Here is a 20,894-nt window from a genome sequence, read left to right as displayed (position 1 = left end):
CACCATGAGTGCTAATGAGTAATTACAACATCAGTTACTCAACCTTAGCCAATGTAGAGAATAACAGTGTTGTGTTGATAGAGAAGAACAAAAAAAGTCAATGTAGAGTGCAAGTGGTTTTGCTATACAAAGTTGAGTATTTGGACATACAATAGTAGTTTGTCTCTGTTAATTATTATTGGAGGCTGGAGGCAACTTCGAATAATCTCCTACTTCCTATCTATTATCTATTATCTATTATTATAATAATTAAAACAGAACCCTCCAAAGTTTTTCTTCTATGTCACATCTTCCAATATTTGTCAACTCACCAAAATTCTGATGTGACACATTCCAAATTCATCTTCTATTCTATTATGTTTTGTTTCTTGAATATATAATACAAACCTTTTCATTTGTCCAAGTACAATTATTTCATACATTATATAATTTCAGTTTTAATTTATCACTAGTGACTCATCAATACATTTAAAAAGCTATAATTACTCATCAAAACTTTCATTTCAATAATCCATAAAAAAATACAAACTATCCAATATCTTCAAATCATGATAATGCAAGTTCGACTACATACACCCATTCTATTTTTCAACCACTCTCTTGTAAATTCTAAGTTCAAACAATGATAACGACATTATGAAATGCAACTAATGTACAACTATTTTGTGACACACTATTAATTCATGGATACTTCAATAATATTGTTTTTATATTGTCAATTATTGTTCAAGATCATATATCAATATTAATTGCATATGAAATGAGTTTTTTTTTTCTAAGTTGAATGTGTATCCCATAACATTTTTTCTTTTTATAATTAAAAAAACACAAATCATAATTAAAACAAAAAAAAAAAGAATAATCTTAAATATTTGAAAATAAAGTACTTCTAACTATTTCATTATTCACTCGAAACTTTCTATGTCTTAAACATTCATAGACTTTTATTGCCTATAATTTTTTTCAACCACTTTTGAAGTTTATTGACGGTGTCAAATTATTATTTTAAAATTCCAAAGCAGACACGAATGAATTTTTTCAATATTTTAGATTTAACAAACTATCACCCACGAATGAATGTTATAATATATCACAAAACACACAATATTAGTAGAAGAACCACTTTAATGAAATAAAAAAAGTTTGAATAAACCAATTCCACATTTAAATATATTTTGCAAGAATTGTATTAGTCAACAATGTTTTACTTTTTCTTTTGTACTAAAGCAAATCTAACTTATATATAATTATTCAAAAATATATTTACCTTTAAGTACATAAATACATCAAGATGTATCTTCAAAAGAATATAAACTATCCAATATCTTCAAATCATGACAATGCAAGTTCGACTACAGACACACATCAAGATCTATCTTCTATTTTTCAATCACTCTCTTGTAAATTATAAGTTCAAACAATGATAACGACATTATAAAATGCAATCAATGTACAACTATTTATGTGACACACTATTAATTCACAAATACTTCAATAATATTGTTTTTATATTGTCAATTATTGTTCAAGATCATATATCAATATTATTGCATATAAAATGAGTTTTTTTTTCTAGGTTGAATGTGTCTTCCATAACATTTTTTCTTTTTATAATTTAAAAAATACAAATTATAATTGAAAAAAAAAAAGAATAATATTAAATATTTGAAAATGAAGTACTTCTAACTATTTCATTATTCACTCGAAACTTTTTATGTCTTAAACATTCACAAATTTTTCTTGCCTATAATTTTTTTCAACTACTCTTAAAGTTTATTGACTGTGTCAAATAATTATTTTAAAATTCCAAAGCACACACGAATGAATTGTTTTAATATTTTGGATTTAACAAACTATCACTCACGAATGAATGTTATAATATATCACAAAACACACAATATTATTAGAAGAACCACTTCAATGAAATAAAAAAAGTTTGAATAAACTAATTCCACATTTAAATATATTTTGCAAGAATTGTTTTAGTCAACAATGTTTTACTTCTTCTTTTGTACTAAAGCAAACCTAGCTTATATATAATTATTTAAAAATATATTTACCTTTAAGTACATAAACACTTGAGTATATTCTACTATAAAACAAAATTAACATAACTTTTAAATTACATATTATTGTTATTTTATACTTAGTAATATATTAAATTTTACCGCGCAACGTGCGGATTATTCTCTAGTATTTAGTGTTTGTGAAAAGTTTTGCTTTTGACTCAAGTTTGCGACAAGTCGTAAACATTAAACAAGTTATTTCAGTTCCAATAAAAAAAAAAAATAGAAGTTAATTCAATTAAGGATTTATTTGGTAAAAAGTAGTTGATAAATGATATATGATGAATAAATAAATTAATTGAAGTTTTTGATAATGTTAAAGTTTCGATAGGTTTAAATATAAAATGACATTTTTAATTAATAATAAATTTTATGTCAATTAATGTTTAAAGTTATCTATGAAGATTTTTTTAACTGTATTAATTTTTGTATCAAGACTTTATTTATAGCTTGCTTATTTATTTTAAATTATTATATTTTTAAATCATTTTACAATATTTATTTAGTTTATTTATTTATTTTAAATTATTTATAGATATAGCTAGTTGATTTATTTAAAATTATAATAAATAAATTATAAAAGATAAATAAAATTTAAAATAATAATAAGAGTAAAATTAAAAAAAATATACAAGTTAGAAATTCAAAAATTATTTAAAATAGTTTATAAAAAATGTTGTAAATTATAAATTCATGTAAATATACGTTATTATAACTTATCTAGTTAATATTTTTTCGGTTGACAAAATGACTTTAAACCAGATTTAATAGTTTTTTTTTAGGAAAATTGATATCGAACGTTTAGGGACAAAAGCGTACCTTTGGGTCTGTACTAGGTTTAGTTTAAGGTGCTGTTTTAATGTTCATCTGTGTTCTTTCAAATCAAACTACTTCACAAATTCAATCCCCATTTTGAAGCCTCTTAAAGCTCCAAAAATGTTGTCTTCTTATTATCCTTTTGAGAAATCTATTTACTTTTCATTTTCCTTTCCCATTGTCTCAGTTATTTCTGGCTTCATCAAGAACAACCACACAAACTAAACAAAAAAATGTTATCTTTGAATATTTTTCCATCATCATCTTCTGTCACTTTCACAAAACCAAATCACAATTTTTCCATTAATGCATCTCCAATTCTCAAACCAAATCTTCTCATCAACAGGTCTCATCATGAATCACATCTCAAAAGTTCCAAACTTTCTGTCACACCCACATCTCTGATCCAAAATTTAACCACAAATTCAAGATCTTTTAACAGATTCTTACACCCTTTTGAGTTCTCAACAAAACCCAGAAATCAAATTTTCAAAGCTGTATCTGATAGAAATCCTGAAGGAGAAAGTTCAGCACCCATTACTAGTCCCAAAAGCATAAATCTCAAACTTGCTTTAGTTTTTGGATTTTGGTACTTTCAAAACATTGTTTTCAACATTTACAACAAGAAAGTTTTGAACTTTTTCCCTTTCCCATGGCTTCTTGCATCTTTTCAGCTCTTTGTTGGTTCCATTTGGATGCTTGCTCTTTGGTCTTTAAAGCTTCAACCTTTTCCAAAAATCTCAAAATCTTTCATTCTTGCTCTACTTGGACCTGCTTTGTTTCACACAATAGGTCACATTTCAGCTTGTGTTTCATTCTCAAAAGTTGCTGTTTCATTCACACATGTTATCAAATCTGCAGAACCAGTTTTTTCTGTCATATTCTCTTCTTTCCTTGGTGATAAATATCCTATAAAGGTTTGGCTTTCAATTTTACCTATTGTTCTTGGTTGTTCTTTGGCTGCTGTTACTGAAGTTTCTTTCAATGTTCAAGGACTATGGTGTGCTCTTATTAGCAATGTTGGTTTTGTATTGAGAAACATTTATTCCAAAAGAAGTTTGCAAAATTTCAAGGAAGTTAATGGATTGAACTTATATGGTGTGATTACTATACTTTCATTGTTGTATCTTTTTCCAGTAGCTATATTTGTAGAAGGGTCTCAATGGATTCCTGGGTATTACAAAGCACTTGAAGCTATTGGAAAACCTTCAACTTTGTATATTTGGGTTTTGGTTTCTGGTGTGTTTTATCATCTTTATAACCAATCATCTTACCAAGCATTGGATGAAATTAGTCCATTAAGTTTCTCTGTTGGAAACACAATGAAGAGAGTTGTGGTGATTGTGTCTTCAGTTTTGGTTTTTAGAAATCCGGTTCGACCGCTTAATGGACTTGGATCTGCCATTGCTATACTTGGGACTTTTCTTTATTCACAAGCTACAGCTGCAAAGAAATCAAAGAAAATTGAAGGTGAAAAGAGTAGTTAGAGCAATAGAAGGGGGAAAAGATTAGGGGAAATGTTAGAAAGAAGATGAAAACTGTTTTTGATTATTTGAGTTATAGTTTTAGTCATGTTTAGATTTAGACATTAAATAAGATCTTCCATTCTGGTTTCTTTTGAACTATTGCTGTGATTTTTCTAGTATTGATATTTCTAAGCACTTTTTTGGTTATTTGGTTTATTTTCATGCATATAATTCCTTCTTGCTTGATTTATTTTAAATAGATGAGGCAGATTAAAATAAACTGCAATATATTGATTTGAGTGAACCATCAATTTAGTACCTTATATTGACAAGAGATTGGGGACTAAAGAAATAAATTTCATATGATTTAGGGACTAACATGACAGATTTTATATAGTGTTAGGAATATCTATTATTTTCATATAGTTTAGAAACGAAATTGGATAGTGAGTGATACTTGAGGGACTAAATCGAGGCTTTACTCTATTGGTTAACCTCAATGTTGTTTTACTGCATCGGCAAGCTAATAGGATTCACTTGTGTGTTGAACTTCTAGTGACTATATCTTATGTTTGTTCCATCCATATTTATTTCCACTTTCATATTGTTCACCTATAAATTGTGAAGCCGAATTTCTCTTAAATGTCAATGTTGTCAAACAGCGGCTATTTACACCATTATAACATAGCAGAATTCAAACAAAAACACTATGGTAGTGCAATATGCTATTTAATACAAAATGTGGTTAACTAGCGGCGTTAATACACTAAAGCGTAGATGAAATTGAACAAAACACTATTTTCTGAGATTCATAATTGACAACACACTGATAGTTGATGACTGCATATCATAGTTTTTTCAGTGAGCATATTATCCAAATACTTCCACTACTTTATGTTCCCTTCACTTTCAAAGAATCTGGTTTTCTTTTGATTATATTATTACTAGCTAAAGAGTTCATTAGCTAGCTAGTAAAAGTCCACTTTTATTGTTTGCTGGTCAGTCATATTGCTCTAAAATTTACAGCTTGCTTTGGAGTTTTATGATATCTATTTGGTCAAACATTTCAATACTGCATCTTTGGTCTTTGAGCTTTTTCATGTCTTTGAGTAGTATTGGCTGCTCTTGATTTTAGGCTTTCTTGAATTTGAAGCTTAGTAGAGCATATCATCAAATGAAACTAGCTACTAGCAATGACTGAAAGAATAGTTATAGTACTTAAACTCATTTTATGTTCAGTTGCTTCCTCTACATCACAAGATATTTCCTCTTGACAGAAAGAATGAAAACCTTTGACAGCTTTTTGCTTTGCCACGTCAGTGTAATTATAAGACTAATGAGTATTTGGTTTCATTGAGGCTAAAAGTGTTTTCAAATAAATTCACATTTTAAAATTTAGTTGAATGTAGAGTCATTTATATTTGAAAATATGCATTTGATTTTTTTTTTTAAATAGTTAATGTTAATTCTTATTTGTTAGTTTTTGTTAGAGTTGTTGATATCATGACGTAAGTCATATCCATTAACCATCCATAGGCATTCAAATAACTATTTTTCAATAAAAAAACTAAGTCTATAAGGAGGAACTTTTTGTACCTGCAATCACTTTGGCTATACACATTTGAAAAATAAAACATAATTTTTGTGTCGTAATTATACTTCTAGACCTAAATAAGATCACAAGTACACTTTCTAAAACCTTATTTCATGCACAAGTCTGCATACTACGTCTTCAATTAAATAAAATTTTAACATAATAGTTGGTAGGGGTGTTTAAAAAAACCAAAAACTGAATCAAACTGCCGAACCGAACTGGTTTTGAACTGAACTGGTTTAAGAACCGAACTGTTTTCGAACTGATTTTGTAAAACTAGAACTGAACCGAACTGGTTTTTCAATTCAAAAAACCGAACCGAACCGGTTTTAGTTCAAAAATCTTGAACCGAATTTTTTTTAAAAGTAATTAGGGTAATTATGTAAATTTTGGCCTATATGAACAAAAAAATTAAATTAAACCAATTCGGTTCGGTTCAAAATAATAAACCAGTGCACCACTTTTATAAACCGGTTCGGTTCGGTTCTTTGAGCTAAAAACCGGTTCAGTTCAGTTTTTCCAAACTGAAAACCAATTCGGTTCAATTTTCAAACGGTTCTAGTTCATAACTGAATTTTACCCACCCCTTAGGGCTATTTCTAGGAGCAAATCTCGCCTCGTGTACTTTTAACATTTCGACATCCATAAATCACTATGTGGAATCTGTTAAGAGTTTTTTTTTACATTAAGTGTTTTTTGTTATGCTACCATATATAATTACGTCTCTTTTCTAAAGTTATCTTTTTCTTTTTAATTTTTTTAAAATAGTATTTATATTAAAATTAAAATGAATGTTAGAGATAAAGTACCAAAATAATAGAGACTATATAAATAACATTATTGAAATATTATTGACACGTTTATTCAAACTTTATAATTTTTATGTATTTTATTATTAATTAAATTAAGTTATTAATGAATAAATAATATTGTTTTATCAATTTTTTTAATAATTAAACAGTATAAAACAAAATTGGGGGTGGGGGTTGCATCCTTAAATGCAACTCATCGCCTAGAATTTAAAAAATATAATAAGAGCATATATTTAATTTATTAAAATACAATTTAAATTATTTACAATAAAATTGACGAACATAATTAAATAATAATAATACACATATAACATTTATGAAAAAATAAAATCTATTTTTATTTTATTTTAAAATAGATAATAAATTTAATTTAAAACGTAAAAGACAAATTATATTCTTTTCCGTGATCATATTTTGGAGATGCAAATTAGTGACTCCAAAAAGTAAAACAGAACGGTACATAATTTCTAAAGTAGGATAGATAGACTATTTTTTGAAAAATAAGTATTAAAAAATTTCCCCCAAAACTGCAATAAAATATAATTATCATTCAAGGTGTGAATGGTAAGTTCATAAAAAAAAATAGTGCGGGTGGTAACCGGTAACTGATGCGGAAGCTCAGTAGAGCATATTATCAAATGAAACTAGCTACTAGCAATGACTGAAATATTAGTTATAGTACTTAAACTCATTTTATGTTCAGTTGCTTCCTCTACATCACAAGATATTTCCTCTTGAAAGAAAGCATGAAAACCTTCGACAGCTTTTTGCTTTGCCACGTCAGTGTAATTATAAGACTAATGTGTATTTAGTTTCATTGCGCCTAAAACTGTTTTCAAATAAACTCATATTTGAAAATTGAGTTGAATGTAGAGTTATTTATGTTTGAAAATATGTATTCGAATTTTTTTTAAAATAGTTAATGTTAGTTTTTAATTGTTAGTTTTTGTTAGAGGAGTTGTTAATATCATGACTTAAGTCACTCTAATCCATTAACCATGCATAAGCATTCAAATTTTTAGCGGAGTTTGAATAAAAGTTATCTTTTTCTTTTATAAATTTTTAAAATAATATTTGTATTAAAACCAAAATGAATATTAGAGATAAATTACAAACAAAAAAAACACAGACTATATAAATACTCGGTTATAATAAAAAAAATATTATTAACACTTTTATTCAAACTTTATAATTTTTTATGTATTTTGTTATTGATTTTAATCAATTAAATTAAGTTATTAATAAATAAATAATATTTTTTATCATTAAATGATATAGATATAATTGAGAGTGGGGGTTGCATCCCTAAATGCGACCCATCCACTAAAATTTAAAAAATACGTTTAAAATATATAAATAAGAAAGTATATATTTAATTTATTAAAATATAATTTATAATATTTAGAATAAAATTGGCATACATAATTAAATAATAATAATATAATATAATATAACATTTATAAAAAATAAAATTTATTTTTATTTTATTTTAAAACAGATAATAAATTTAAGTTAAAACTTAAAAGACAAAACATATTATTTTAGTGATCATATTTTGGAGATGCAAGATTAGCGACTCCAGAAAGTGAAACAGAATAGTACATAATTTCTAAAGTAGAATAGATCGAATATTTTTTGAAAAATAAGTATTAAAAAGTTTCCCCCAAAAGTGCAATAAAATATAATTATTATTCAAGGTGTAAGGTGCGGGTGGTAACTGGTAACTGATGCGGAAATAGCGAGCTAGAAGAGAGAAGAGAAGAGAAGAGAAGAGAAGAAAGGTAGAATCAGAAAGATGGGCGCAGGCACCGAAAACATCCCTCCTTTCATCGGCGGTCAACTGAGTCACCTCCTCTCTAACTCCCGTCTCACCCTCAAGGTCGGTCAACAGTCAACACAACAATCACTCTTTCATTCTTTCCATCATTTCCATTTCTCAATCACTCACATAACACATATTTATAGGGTTTGCAGGTTGATCACATGTGGTCCAGTGACAAATACAATTCCGGCATCATCGATCGCTTCACTCTCCTCATTCCCTACTGCTTAGACTTCATCAAATGTATCCATTTTTCTTTCATCATCCATTCATTCATCGTAGCTTAGGGTTTTCTAATTTTCTCTGTTTCAGGGGATATTATATACGATGTTGAATCTCCTACAACTGCACCCGATGTTATTTTCGGCCCTGAAGACGAACATTTTCATCCATTTCATATGACTCAATCTGTTGAACCTAATAACATCTCTTTACTATCTGATTGGAATTACAAAGACCCCACGCGTCTCTTGACTCTTATTCAATACTTGAGGTAACTACACTTTCTGTGCACTTGTCCTGTTTGGAGGGACAAACAACTTAATAACTTATTTAGAGCTTATATTATAGTATAAAGGCTTATCGTACAAATGCCTTTGTTGTTATTTCCATAACAAAAGATGAAATCAAGTTAAAATGGTTTTATATTGGGATGTACCAAGTGAGAGACGATTTAATATGAGAGGGTGAGAGACTAAATCTGAACCATACAACTATATATGATGGTCATGATTGAATGTTATTTAAGTGTCACATGACCACTTAAAAAGGTCACATGATTTTTTGTTCTAATTTTAGTCATTCATGATTTGATCAATGACTAAGCATGATTGCTTTCACTTTTTAGTTATAAAAGTTCTTTCATTTGTTACTCTCCTGATTTCAAATATGCTGCTGTTTTCATAAATTATCTCACAAGAGTTAATGAAATAAGCTGAAAACAGCCTATGGATATGTCATAAGTTGTTTCCATAAGCATTTCTAATCAGTTCACAAGTGCTTATACCGGTATATAAGCTCAAATATGCTGATTCAAATAGGCCTTTTTGTGGTTTGGGTAAATGAATATATATATATATATATATATATATATATATGGTGATTTTGCATTGATGTTTTATAGGGATCAATATGTGCTGTATCAAGCGAAGCGTGTTGGAGAAGTCGATGATGATCGGTTGAAATTTGAAGTCAGCACTATTGTTTCAAGAGAGGTAATTTCTTTTTCGAATATTTTTTTAACTCATTGCCTTACTTGTCAACTACCTGCGTTTACATTACTTGGGAAAAATCACTGAACTAGCATCAAATTTCGTTGAAGAAATGAAAAAGCATTTAAGCAGGAAACCAATTAATGAGAGTTTGACATGCGTCCACTTTTGATCGTTGTGTTATATATAGTAGTTATTTTTTGTGCTTAAAAAAACATACACGGGTTTGGAAAATAACAAAACGTGTAAAATTTCACAAAACTAGTGTAAAGTTTCGTTGAAGGATGAAAAGCACATCTGACTGTGGATTAGCATGTGCCAGTGTGAGCCTTTCCACCTCTGGCTGTGAATTGGAAAGCACATGTTTGAACTTTGAATTTTGGATCTAACTTTGTTTAGTTGGTAAGATTGGCCTTTAATTTAATTTAAAACGTTTGCTGCAGGGACTAGAAATGCATATGAGTTCTTGTGCTGACAAGGTATATCTTCAGAAAAGATGCGCTGATATTTCTATGATCTATTCGTGGATGGTTGGGCAAATAAATGTAGCCTCTGAACAATATTATTGACTTCTTCGATGTTACATTTTAGTGTAGTCAGAGGAGGTTAAATTTGCTGTGCCCCTACTGGACATGAACATAAACAAGATGGTTGCTGGCTGTCCATGGAGACAATCCCAGAAGATATACTTACAAGTTGTTTCCTTTTCTCTTTAAGATTCTTTTGAATTTTTCACTTGCTTTCAAAACAAACTACTTATGATATGTTAAACCTAGGTTGTATATCCTGTTGGGAGAAAGTATATGCCTTCCACTTCAGCTCCTCGCTTGAAGTTAGTATCTTCTTCTGAGTTGAAAACCCTATTTTCCATTGATGATGTCAAGCTTCCTTCTTGGTTGGATGGGATGTAAGCTTTTCGAAGGTTGATTATTCTATTTGTCCTAAAAAAATACATTTACAAGGTTGGGATAGTTTTTGATAGCGTGTCTGCTTTTGTTGTCGATCTATTATGCAAAGGTGCTTGGCAGAATATCTTCCAAATCTGGAAGAATATCTTGAGAAACAGGTTAGCTGAAATTATCTTTACCGTGTTGTCTATTAATTTAATATGCACTTTCTAGTGCTTCAAGAACATTATTCTTTTTTGTTCCAATTAATATAAATATACTATGAACTTAGGTCCTCGAAGCCGTATCATTAATTGATGTTAGAAGGCACTTCATTGAAGCGTTGGCTGTTCCATTAGGAAGGCCAGTTGAAGCTGATCCTGTATCTACCCTTGACACTTATTCTCAAATTGCTGTGAATTCTTTGTTTCCATGTTAATTGCTAATTAATGATTTCCCTGTTTCTAGGTCTTTTGCAGAAAGGCAACTTTTCTGTCTGCTTCCGGAGTTTTTACATTTCTGGTAATATTTGACACTCGTTACTTTTTTTTTCTTTTCGGAACATAAGTTTGCTTTTGGAATATTAAATCTGACCATTTATTTTCTTATTTCTCCTAGAGCACGCAAGCTATATTTTAGGCTTATTTTCTGTTTGATCCAACAGTTGACCCACATTCTGACTGATGGCTATAACATAGGAACTAGGAAGTCAAGTGTGTTTAATTATTTTAGGAAGTCAAGTGTGTTTAAGTATTTTTGGTTTTTCTAAGGGTCTGATGATGTCTTTGACTACTGCAGTATTGGAATTGCAATCATATACCTGTTTTAGGGAATAGAAATTAGAATGCAAGGACATTAACAATTTTTTGCTTTTTAGGCAAAAATAATATTTTGTTGTCTATTTTTTTCCTTTTGTTTTTATGGTCAATATATAATTTTTCTAAAGAGACAGTAGCGTGGTGCACTATACTAGATAGGAGTATTATATTATCACTATCATAGATTCCCTATAAAATGAGAGGCTGTCCTACTACTAGTAGGACATGGAAACTCGTTCAACTTTGGTGGTTGGATGCTCAGGAATCAGAATTCATTAATCCAGTCGTCAAATCCCTAATTTATAATTTCTGGTTTGTTGATAGAAACATGTTGCTAAGTCATGGATTCTTGGTAAAACCATGAAAATTCACTAGGGAGAGAGAAGGAGAGAAGTAGGATGTGTGTTAGAAATTTGCAATTACACTTTACTCTTTGCTTTCCAATACACCCTAATAGGAAGGGGATTGCATTTAGTATTTGCAAGCAATGGAGAAAGAAACCAGACGTAATTACTCTCAACCTCTGAGAGTATCATTTATGCCAAATTGTATTATTTTAATCAGTGTTTCTGGGTTGGTCTTCCAACAAGTAGTACAGAGATAATTATATGGTTAAATTTAGTCTTCCAAGTAGTTTTATGTTCCAAGGCTGATGCTGATATCTTTTATTGGATGTTTTTCTTCATTTCATAGGTTCCACTAGTTGTCAGATCTATGCACTTGACCAAAGTTCTGACAATTTTACTTATTTAGGTACACTTCCTAATTCCAGCTCAGTTTCCAAAGCAACAGCCGGCTATTATGCTTCAAAGTTCACAGGTTACATTTGTTTCCACTGTCTGACAAATTTTGTTTAATAGTTTTAGATCGAGCAATATTTACCGTTCAGCAATGTAGGCAACAATTAAAGAATAAATAAGTTCCTTATAGTGGAATGTATTGATGTTGTTGCAAAGCGCCAATTGTCAAGACTGAATTTTTTCAAAAACATAGTTATTGTTTCTAAGTCTTGTGATGTCAATATGATTGTATGGTTTAGTTTTTATTTTATGTAGTCTTTTGTTGGAGACAGTGAGGAAGCGGTAGATACTCTTTAGATTTCTGAGTGATGGTTGATGTACTGATATGTTTAGTTGAAGTATAAACTCAAGCTTGAAAGTATCAATGTGATTTAGATCAAGAAACTGTCATGCTCTCTTTCATCAAAAGAAGTACTGTACTTCGAATCTTTAGCATGCAATGTTCTTTTTTAGCTGATAAAGTAAGTGATTATTCTTCGCTTCTCACAAATTGTTTTGATACATATGATGATCTTCAAAGCAAGATTGTGGAATCAAATGTAAATATTGGAGTTTATCATGATGTACAATACTAGTTATTACCTTACTATTCTAAAGCACACCATGTACCCAAACTCGTGTTCTAAAGTCTTACCTATGGCTATCCTTCACCATAGTGGGATGTTCTGCATATTTTTTATTTTGACAATAGATCTTTTTTAAAGCTATAATATATGCTATCAACTCAGGTTGAAGTTATTTCCTACAATGTTACTAGTGAGGTTTTTTTCATGTTATTTTGTAGCATTTTACTTCACAAATGGCACCTATGAAGTCACGTCTTACGTCTGATTATCCATGGAGTCCGAGATGGGAACAGTCACTGATGGCTGAGCGAATTTGGTGAGTGTTTTGCATTAGTTGTTTGATTTGTGCCATTATGCATTATCTATTCTTTCCTTGTCCCAACATTGTATGGCTAATTAATATGAATTGTTTCTATAGTGAGTTTCTGGCAGATGAGGCCTTGAATTTCAAGAGGCAATGCAGTGAGGGTCAAGTTCAACTGTAACAAGCCCAGAGCGTGCCAAGCTCAATCCCAATCTCGTGGCTATCTCTAAACTTGGTCATTGAAAAATGTTTTGTTGGTCTGTGCCGTCGATGCATTTGTTTTCTTGGGAGTTAAATGCGTTGACATTTAAATTTTTCTTGTATTCGTTCAATTCTAGGAATATTTTGTTTTATATTGTCTGTTGTGTATGTTTAACTAAAACTTTACTATGTGCATAAAAGTAGCTGTTGTGTATTATCAAATAGACATTCAATATGGAAAAATAGGATTCAGTGTTCCATTTTTATTTTCCCTTTATATGATTTTGTGTTCTGTTTTTAATTTTCACCTCATCATAGAAGGCGATGCTTTGGGTTCGCTACTGACTTTGCAATGAGTTTTGAGACCTTTGTGGTACGAACATGTATATTTGAGCTTGATTGTAAGGAAGTGCTGGGTAGCATTCTTAGTCTGAAAGAGACCTAAAGTGGTGGGCAGCATTTTTTCATGTTATTTTTTCTGTTAAGAAATGACTGACAAGAGCTCACCATTGACCAAGAATTGATACTTGAGAGTGATGGTGTGTCCCAAAAATAAAGAGAATAGTCTACACTAACTTAATACTAGACATTAACATATTAAAGACAATGTAGAATCCAACGATCAAGTCAAATACTATAGAAGGATTTCACAATTTAGAATTATAGATAACAAATTAAAGGGAAATATTGTTGATACATCATAATCAATTATTGATTTTCTTATTTTACACTTTATTCACTTTAAATAATTATCTCTAATATGATGTTGATAAAACAAATATTAGCAGTGTAGTGCATTTGAGAGTATATACACTATAGTTTTAAATTGCGGTCTGCAACTGCAATTGTGGCTGCAATATTGTAGATTTTGAAGTTTCTACAACGGTAACACAACTGCCATTACAGTTACATCGGCTAAATTTTTCTGTATTTTTCTTCAATATAAAAGTTTGCAGTGTAACCGTGATCGTAATCACAATTTAAAACTATGATATCCACAACGTCGTCATTTGATAAAACTAGTACATTAGATAGAACTTATGAACTATTTGGAGGAGATCTAATCGATTGTTAGACTTATTGAAGATTTGGAATAAAGTATGTAACAATCAGATTGAAAAACTTAGTTTTATTTTTTTGTAAATCAAATAACTAAAAAATCATCTAATTTTCGCCCTTTCTCTTTCCTTTAATTTACATTATTTTACTTTGTTGTTTTCCTAAACCAAACGGGTAGTAAAGTTATTAATAGGCTAAATAAAACTATGTTTTCCACCTAAAACTATTATTTCAATTATTTTCACCCTAAATATTACATCATCTTTTATTCATGTAGCCAATTCTACTTAAATAGTTTAAAAAATATTTTAGTTGTTGGTCAATCTTTGTTTATATAAACCAAAAGAATGGTGCATTCCAATTCATGGTTTCAAATAATTGTGGAACCAATCACATTCTGCAACCATACAAGCATCATTGCAACGCTATAACATAGTGGGTGCAATAATCGTATCAGACTCGAAGAGACTATTTAGTGTACTCACAAATTAATTTTTATCTTTATTTTTTACTTTATATCATATTCATATAGGGTTAAAAATAAGATAAGCAACAATTATTTGATTTTTATACTAATAAAAAAATAAAACAACAATATTGAAGAAGTTTAAATAATTTCATAAAAGAATAGAAGTTTAGATAATAAAATCTCATGAATTAAAATTAGATTTGATGTTTATAATTGAAAAATATCTCTCATTATCTATCACATTATATTTATAGCTTCAAAAGAAAACTTAACTAGCAATGATTACTAATAATTTTGAAAGTAGTTTAATTTCTGTTAAAAAAATTACGTCATCGGTTCTTAATGTTTTTTTTTTGTCAAAAAAATTCACTATCTTTCTAAATGATTTATGTGTTTTTTTCAAAAAGGTTAAAAATACTTTTGTTTTGATCTAATTTGAAATGTAATTTGTCATTGTTTCTTTATTATTTTAAAATTCGGCTAAACCAATATTTTAGTCCATAAAAATATGAAACGTTATTTTGGTCACTAATTCGATAAAAATATTCAAACTAGTCTTTAAATAATTAAAATAACAGTTAGTTTAACTTTGATGTTATAATGGTCAGAACTCATAGCTATTTAGACATTGAGTTGTATCTTTTAAAAACTTTGATGATAATAAATTATGTCTTTTTAAGATTATTTTAATAATTCGATGACTAATTTAAGTTTTTGATTAAGTTTGAGACTAAAGACACAACACTCTAGTACTTCACACTTTTAAAGACTAAATTGATGTTTTACCTTTAAAATTATAGCGTATTTTAGTCCTATTTTGAATTTTGCACGTTATTTTAAAAAGATCCATTATCTTTCTAAACGATTTATGTGTTTTTTTAAAAAGGTTAAAAATTGTTTTATTTTGATCTAATTTGAAATGTAATTTGTTATTGTATCTTTATTATTTTAAAATTCAGCTAAACCAATATTTCAGTTTATGAAAATATTGAACATTTTAGTCCCTGATTTGGTAAAAAATTCAAACTAGTCTTTAAATAATTAAAATAACAGTTAGTTTAATTTTGATGTTATAGTGGTCATAACTCATTACTATTTAGATATTGAGTTGTATCTTTTAGAAACTTTGATGATAAAAAGTTATGTCTTTCAAATATTATTCTAATAATTTGATGACTAATTTAAGTTTTTGACTAAATTTGAAACTAAAGACACAGCACTCTAATACTCTACGCTGTTAAAGACTAAATTGATGTTTTACCTTTAAATTTATAGTGTATTTTGGTCCTATTTTGAATTTTGCATGTTATTTTAAATAATATTCAATGAATAAAAAAATTTTGATTGATATTTTAATGAAACTTGAATTATCTATAATTCTAAAGTAAGTCTATAATGACAAATTACATTTAAAAAAACAAAGCAAAATAAAGTAACTTTTACGGTGGACTTTTGTTTTAAATTAAATTAATGGACATTTGATATGTAAAACAATTTTACATTAATATTATTATCTAAAAATAAAAAAGCCAAACAATACTATTACTTAATTTTACATATACATATTCTATCTTGTCTAAAAATGTACATATTTTAGTTTGTCTAAAAATTATGTATTCTAACAAATCACGAAATTTTATTAATGATATGATATAGAAAGGTAAATAATTTTTATTGATTAGTATAAAATCAATTTACACTATAATACAATAATTCATAATGCATGTATATTAATATTTTTGTATTTTTTCAATTCTACAAAGAGAGATTCGTTTGATTATTTCACAACAAAATGAAAGAAGAATGATGTGTGTAATATATTAATAAAGTGAAATTAGAAAGAAAAAAAAATATTAAATCGAAGATTAGTTTAGTTTGGATTTTCTTTTAAATGAGTTGAGAGGAGTGAGTATTATCTTGATGCATCCCGCGTCTATTTTTAAGGAAAAAAAATAGTAATTTATTACCACAAAAAATTGAAAAAAAATTCACAAAATTGGTCGGAGAGTAATCTGTTTATCTGGGGTTTATGCAATAATCAGAGAGAAGCTTCACGGTGCAAAATCGAGCAACGCGATGAAGTTGTACACTGCAATTCTACCCTCGCGTTCTTCACTTTCACCTTCTTTCTTCATTTCTTCTCCTTCAACTTCCTCTCTTCCCCATTCGTTATTACCATTCAAAACCTCACTCCCCTCTTCGCGCTTCAACTTTTTCCCCAAACTTGTTCAAACACTAACAAGTAAGCTCTTACTTATTGTTATTTAGGTTTTTATTTTTATTTTTATTTTTATTATCATCCAATTTTTGTTAATTGATTTTTGTGTTTTATTATTATCTATTTATGAAGGAGTCGGAGAAAGAGGTTTACGACCTTGTAACTACGTTGCTTCACACGAAGATAGTACGAGTGATGTGTTAGACGATAACAAAATGATTGGAGTGTGTGATAAACTCATTGGTGTTTTCATGGTTGATAAACCTACTCCAACTGATTGGAGAAGGTTGTTGGCTTTTAGTAGAGAATGGAACAATATTAGACCCCATTTTTTTACTCGTTGTCATGATAAAGCAATTTCTGAGACCAACCCTGCTATGAAGGAAAAACTTCTCCGCCTCGCCAGGAAACTCAAAGAGGTATTGTTTTGTTTTTTCATTTGATGCTAGAGATTGTCAATTAGTTGTTTTTATTATTATTATGGATTATGGATTTGATTTTTTTGTAGGAGCTTTTTGATTAAAATAAGTTTTATTGTTCTTGACTTGTAGAAAAGTTCTTATTGGTGTTGTCAATTGCGAAAAATAGCGGTTTGTTCAAATGTTGTTTTACCATAGAGCTGCTATAGCAGCTATTTGACAACACTTTGTGGTAAATAGTTTATTGTGAAATAATATAAGTGATTTGTTCAAAATACGCTATGGCCTACGGCTTCGCGATATCTGCTATTTGACAATATTGGTTCTTATAAGCTTATTGGTGTTTAACAAGAAGAAAAATGAAAAAGTTTTTGAAAGATTTGAGACACATAAGCAAATTTTGGTTTGTGCTAGAAGTTATTTTTTCAAACAGGTAATTATTTGCAAATTCTTGTGATATTTATTTTTTCAATGAGCATCAGTGGTGAACTTTATCCAAAATGATTCTTGATTAAGAATGAGATGCTTGATATGGTATGTAAATAGGGTATAGGCATAGTGAAAATTTGTTGTGAATTGCTCTCTCGTGCAGATTGATGAGGATGTGCAGAGACACAATGATCTTCTTGATGTAATCAGTCGTGATCCATCTGAAATTAGCAATATAGTCTCCAAGCGTAGGAAGGATTTTACAAATGAATTCTTTGAGCACCTTCATGCGGTCACTAAATCCTACTATGACGACGCAGAAAAGCAAAATGGTATGATTTTGTTTTGAATGCTTTCAGTTACATAAATCAATGTTTTGGATAACTTTTGGATTTGGTCTGCAATATCATACCAAATTGCATCAACCGATTTTCTTGTGTAGCTAATCACGAACCAATGAACTACATTCATTCAGTTCAGAAACTTGTTACATTTCTTTCTTTCTAGGAGTATAACCAGACAATGGTGATTTTCAATGGTCAAACATTGAATTTATAAAATGTATGGAACATAAACTATTTATTTTCTAGAACCAAAATATTTCTGAAATTGTCTCTCAATTAAATGTAACCGTAATTAGGAGAACTTCTAGATATTGTCTTGGTTAGGCTGGGTCTGGGTGGCATTCTGATTGTTATCCTTAGAATACATATACAATACAACCAATATCATCTGGTAGGTTTCACATATTAAGAACTGTGTTTAATTGCTTAGTGCAAGCTTGCATATTTGATTAATTTGGCATTTTAAAACCTATAACTTTTTTTTTTTTCATATGAAAAGAACTGGCAAAACTTGGGGACGCATGCTTGGCTGCTGTACAAGCCTATGATGGTGCAACAGAAAGCATTGAACAGATAAATGCTGCACAGCTGAAATTCCAAGATATTATCAATTCTCCCTCACTTGATGCTGCCTGCAGGAAGATAGACAATTTGGCAGAAAAAAAAGAACTTGATTCAACACTGGTATTGATGATCACCAAAGCTTGGTCAGCTGCCAAGGAGTCAAATATGACGAAAGATGAGGTAAATTAAGGGCCACCTCAGTACTTTCCTTTACATTTACTGCTCCTATTTTATATCAAGAATACAGAGGATAAGAAATTTTAGATGGTTGTTGAAATAGTTTCTTTAGATTGCAACACAGTATGGAGGAAGAACCAAGTGGATAGAGTAGTTGCTAGTTTTTTTTTTTTTTTATACTTTTATTTCCATTCAAAAGGCTACTGGATGGCAGTATGCAACTTAATTAATTTCCTTATCTATAATGTTTTTATCCTGTCCTTGATTTATTTTAAAAGGGGTGATAAGAGATTATAGATTTGGGGGAAATATGAAGCGAATGAGTCATAAACTTATATGTTTACACAAAAAGTCAAGGGAACGTGGGATGGTATGAATCTCAAACTACAATAGTTGTTAATTTCTCTCATGTGATGTATGAAATAAAAATTGGGTGTCCAATTTGATCTTGTCCATTAAACAAACCTACTCATTCAGGATTATATTCTACCTAGCTAGATATTACACGGTAATTTTCCCCCATTATATATTACTTGCTATTTCCTATATCGATTGTAAAGCAAAACATTATATGCAGGTAAAAGACATCCTCTATCATTTATACAAGACTTCAGTGGCAAATCTTCAAAGACTTGTTCCGAAAGAAATTCGAATAGTCAAGTATATTCTTCGAATTGAAGATCCTGAGGAGCAACTGTCTGCCCTTAAAGATGCATTTACACCTGGAGAAGAACTTGAAGGAAATGATGTGGATAGTTTGTACACGTACGTCACACATGTATTCATATCCGAATACAAATTATCTCGAAATAGAATTCAGTTGCCATAATTTCTTCGTAATATCTTTTTCAGGACGCCAGAGAAGCTTCACACATGGATAAAGACTGTGTTGGATGCTTATCATTTGAGCAAAGAAGGTACCCTCATTAGGGAAGCAAGGGATCTGTTGAATCCAGAGATCATCGAAAAGTTGGAGATGTTAAAGAAGGTTGTGGAAAGGAACTTCATGTGAATACAAGGGTGAGAAACATACTAAGGTGGTTTCCTAATTGGCATGAGATTCTTGATGTTCATCAAATGCATGGCCAGATCTACATCATTGCTCTAAATAAGCCTATATTCTGGCTAGTAGTTGGAAACTTTGGATTTTTTAAACAAGAATAAGCTGAAACAGGAAACAAAACTAGACAACTATCACGATTGTAAGATCGAAAGTTAGGTTAGGTTACATTTGTTTTTGGTTACTATAGGACTTTGAAATTTGAGTAGACGATTGTGTCCTATGCACGTGGGAGAGGGAAATGTTATATGTAGAGTAAAAATACAGCATATCCACTAAACTTCAGCATTGGCCAGGTCTCTTATGTTGTTATATGATTGTGAATAAAATATTCCATTGGATATGTCTTTAAAGGCTGAACAAATGAGCACAATTGAAATATTACAGTCGTTGTTTGATTTCTGTTTATAGTAGTTTATGATGAGGACGTGTATACACGTCCCTCACTTTATTTTTTAAATAAATAAATTGAATACTTAATATATTTAAAGTAAAAATATATTGAAATATATGTCTATCATTTTATCATAAAATGCCAATGTTGGTCCACATGTTCTCAAGAATCCTAAATTGAAGGTTGATCACCGAAAAAAATCACTTCCTAAAAATAGTGGTACTTGAGAATTAGTTGAATAGCTGCGATACAATAAAACTACTTACACTATAAATGCATTGTAGTTAGGGTGAAATAGGTTTTTACTCATAATATATGTCCTATAATCTCATTCTGTTAATTCAATTATTTAATTAAATAAATAATTAGTATAAAAAAATCAACTATATATATATATA

The 20,894-nt window shown here is 29.5% G+C and overlaps 3 protein-coding genes across 4 annotated transcripts; all 3 read left to right on the top strand.

The window, feature by feature from the left end:
* The first annotated feature begins 2,863 nt into the window (after window positions 1–2,863).
* LOC101490968 (xylulose 5-phosphate/phosphate translocator, chloroplastic-like) lies at window positions 2,864–4,555 on the top strand. Its single transcript, XM_004486382.4, has one exon. It carries the CDS (start codon window positions 3,116–3,118, stop codon window positions 4,367–4,369), a length of 1,254 nt encoding a protein of 417 aa, XP_004486439.1. The 5' UTR covers window positions 2,864–3,115; the 3' UTR covers window positions 4,370–4,555.
* A 3,815-nt stretch (window positions 4,556–8,370) lies between these two features.
* LOC101490421 (uncharacterized) lies at window positions 8,371–13,640 on the top strand. 2 transcript variants are annotated; one of them, XM_004486381.4, is made up of 13 exons: window positions 8,371–8,633; window positions 8,729–8,819; window positions 8,889–9,069; window positions 9,700–9,790; window positions 10,231–10,266; window positions 10,384–10,482; window positions 10,564–10,694; window positions 10,805–10,853; window positions 10,967–11,056; window positions 11,143–11,196; window positions 12,246–12,311; window positions 13,077–13,174; window positions 13,277–13,640. In XM_004486381.4, exons 1-13 carry the CDS (start codon window positions 8,550–8,552, stop codon window positions 13,341–13,343), a joined length of 1,137 nt encoding a protein of 378 aa, XP_004486438.1. In that variant the 5' UTR covers window positions 8,371–8,549; the 3' UTR covers window positions 13,344–13,640. The 2 variants fall into 2 exon arrangements, with proteins under 2 accessions (XP_004486438.1, XP_004486437.1); XM_004486380.4 differs by having other exon boundaries at window positions 8,374–8,633; window positions 8,720–8,819.
* Window positions 13,641–16,652: 3,012 nt separating this feature from the next.
* Window positions 16,653–20,500, top strand: LOC101490097 (uncharacterized protein At4g37920). Its single transcript, XM_004486379.4, has 6 exons — window positions 16,653–17,133; window positions 17,242–17,528; window positions 18,121–18,289; window positions 18,801–19,045; window positions 19,620–19,807; window positions 19,895–20,500. The coding sequence occupies exons 1-6, from the start codon at window positions 16,968–16,970 to the stop codon at window positions 20,052–20,054; spliced, it is 1,215 nt and encodes a 404-aa protein (XP_004486436.1). The 5' UTR covers window positions 16,653–16,967; the 3' UTR covers window positions 20,055–20,500.
* The last annotated feature ends 394 nt before the right edge of the window (window positions 20,501–20,894 follow it).

Source organism: Cicer arietinum, chromosome 1 (genome assembly GCF_000331145.2).
Source record: "Cicer arietinum cultivar CDC Frontier isolate Library 1 chromosome 1, Cicar.CDCFrontier_v2.0, whole genome shotgun sequence".
NCBI classification, from domain to species: domain Eukaryota; kingdom Viridiplantae; phylum Streptophyta; class Magnoliopsida; order Fabales; family Fabaceae; genus Cicer; species Cicer arietinum.
This window is presented reverse-complemented; position numbering and strand designations above follow the sequence as displayed.

Coding starts and splice junctions, on each gene's coding strand:
- LOC101490968 (XM_004486382.4), top strand. CDS start 3,116: ATGTTATCTTTGAATATTTTTCCATCATCATCTTCTGTCACTTTCACA.
- LOC101490421 (XM_004486380.4), top strand. CDS start 8,550: ATGGGCGCAGGCACCGAAAACATCCCTCCTTTCATCGGCGGTCAACTG. Junction 8,820..8,888: donor CTGCTTAGACTTCATCAAAT/GTATCCATTTTT, acceptor TCTCTGTTTCAG/GGGATATTATATACGATGTT. Junction 10,267..10,383: donor TGAGTTCTTGTGCTGACAAG/GTATATCTTCAG, acceptor ATTTTAGTGTAG/TCAGAGGAGGTTAAATTTGC.
- LOC101490097 (XM_004486379.4), top strand. CDS start 16,968: ATGAAGTTGTACACTGCAATTCTACCCTCGCGTTCTTCACTTTCACCT. Junction 18,290..18,800: donor CGACGCAGAAAAGCAAAATG/GTATGATTTTGT, acceptor TCATATGAAAAG/AACTGGCAAAACTTGGGGAC. Junction 19,046..19,619: donor CAAATATGACGAAAGATGAG/GTAAATTAAGGG, acceptor CATTATATGCAG/GTAAAAGACATCCTCTATCA.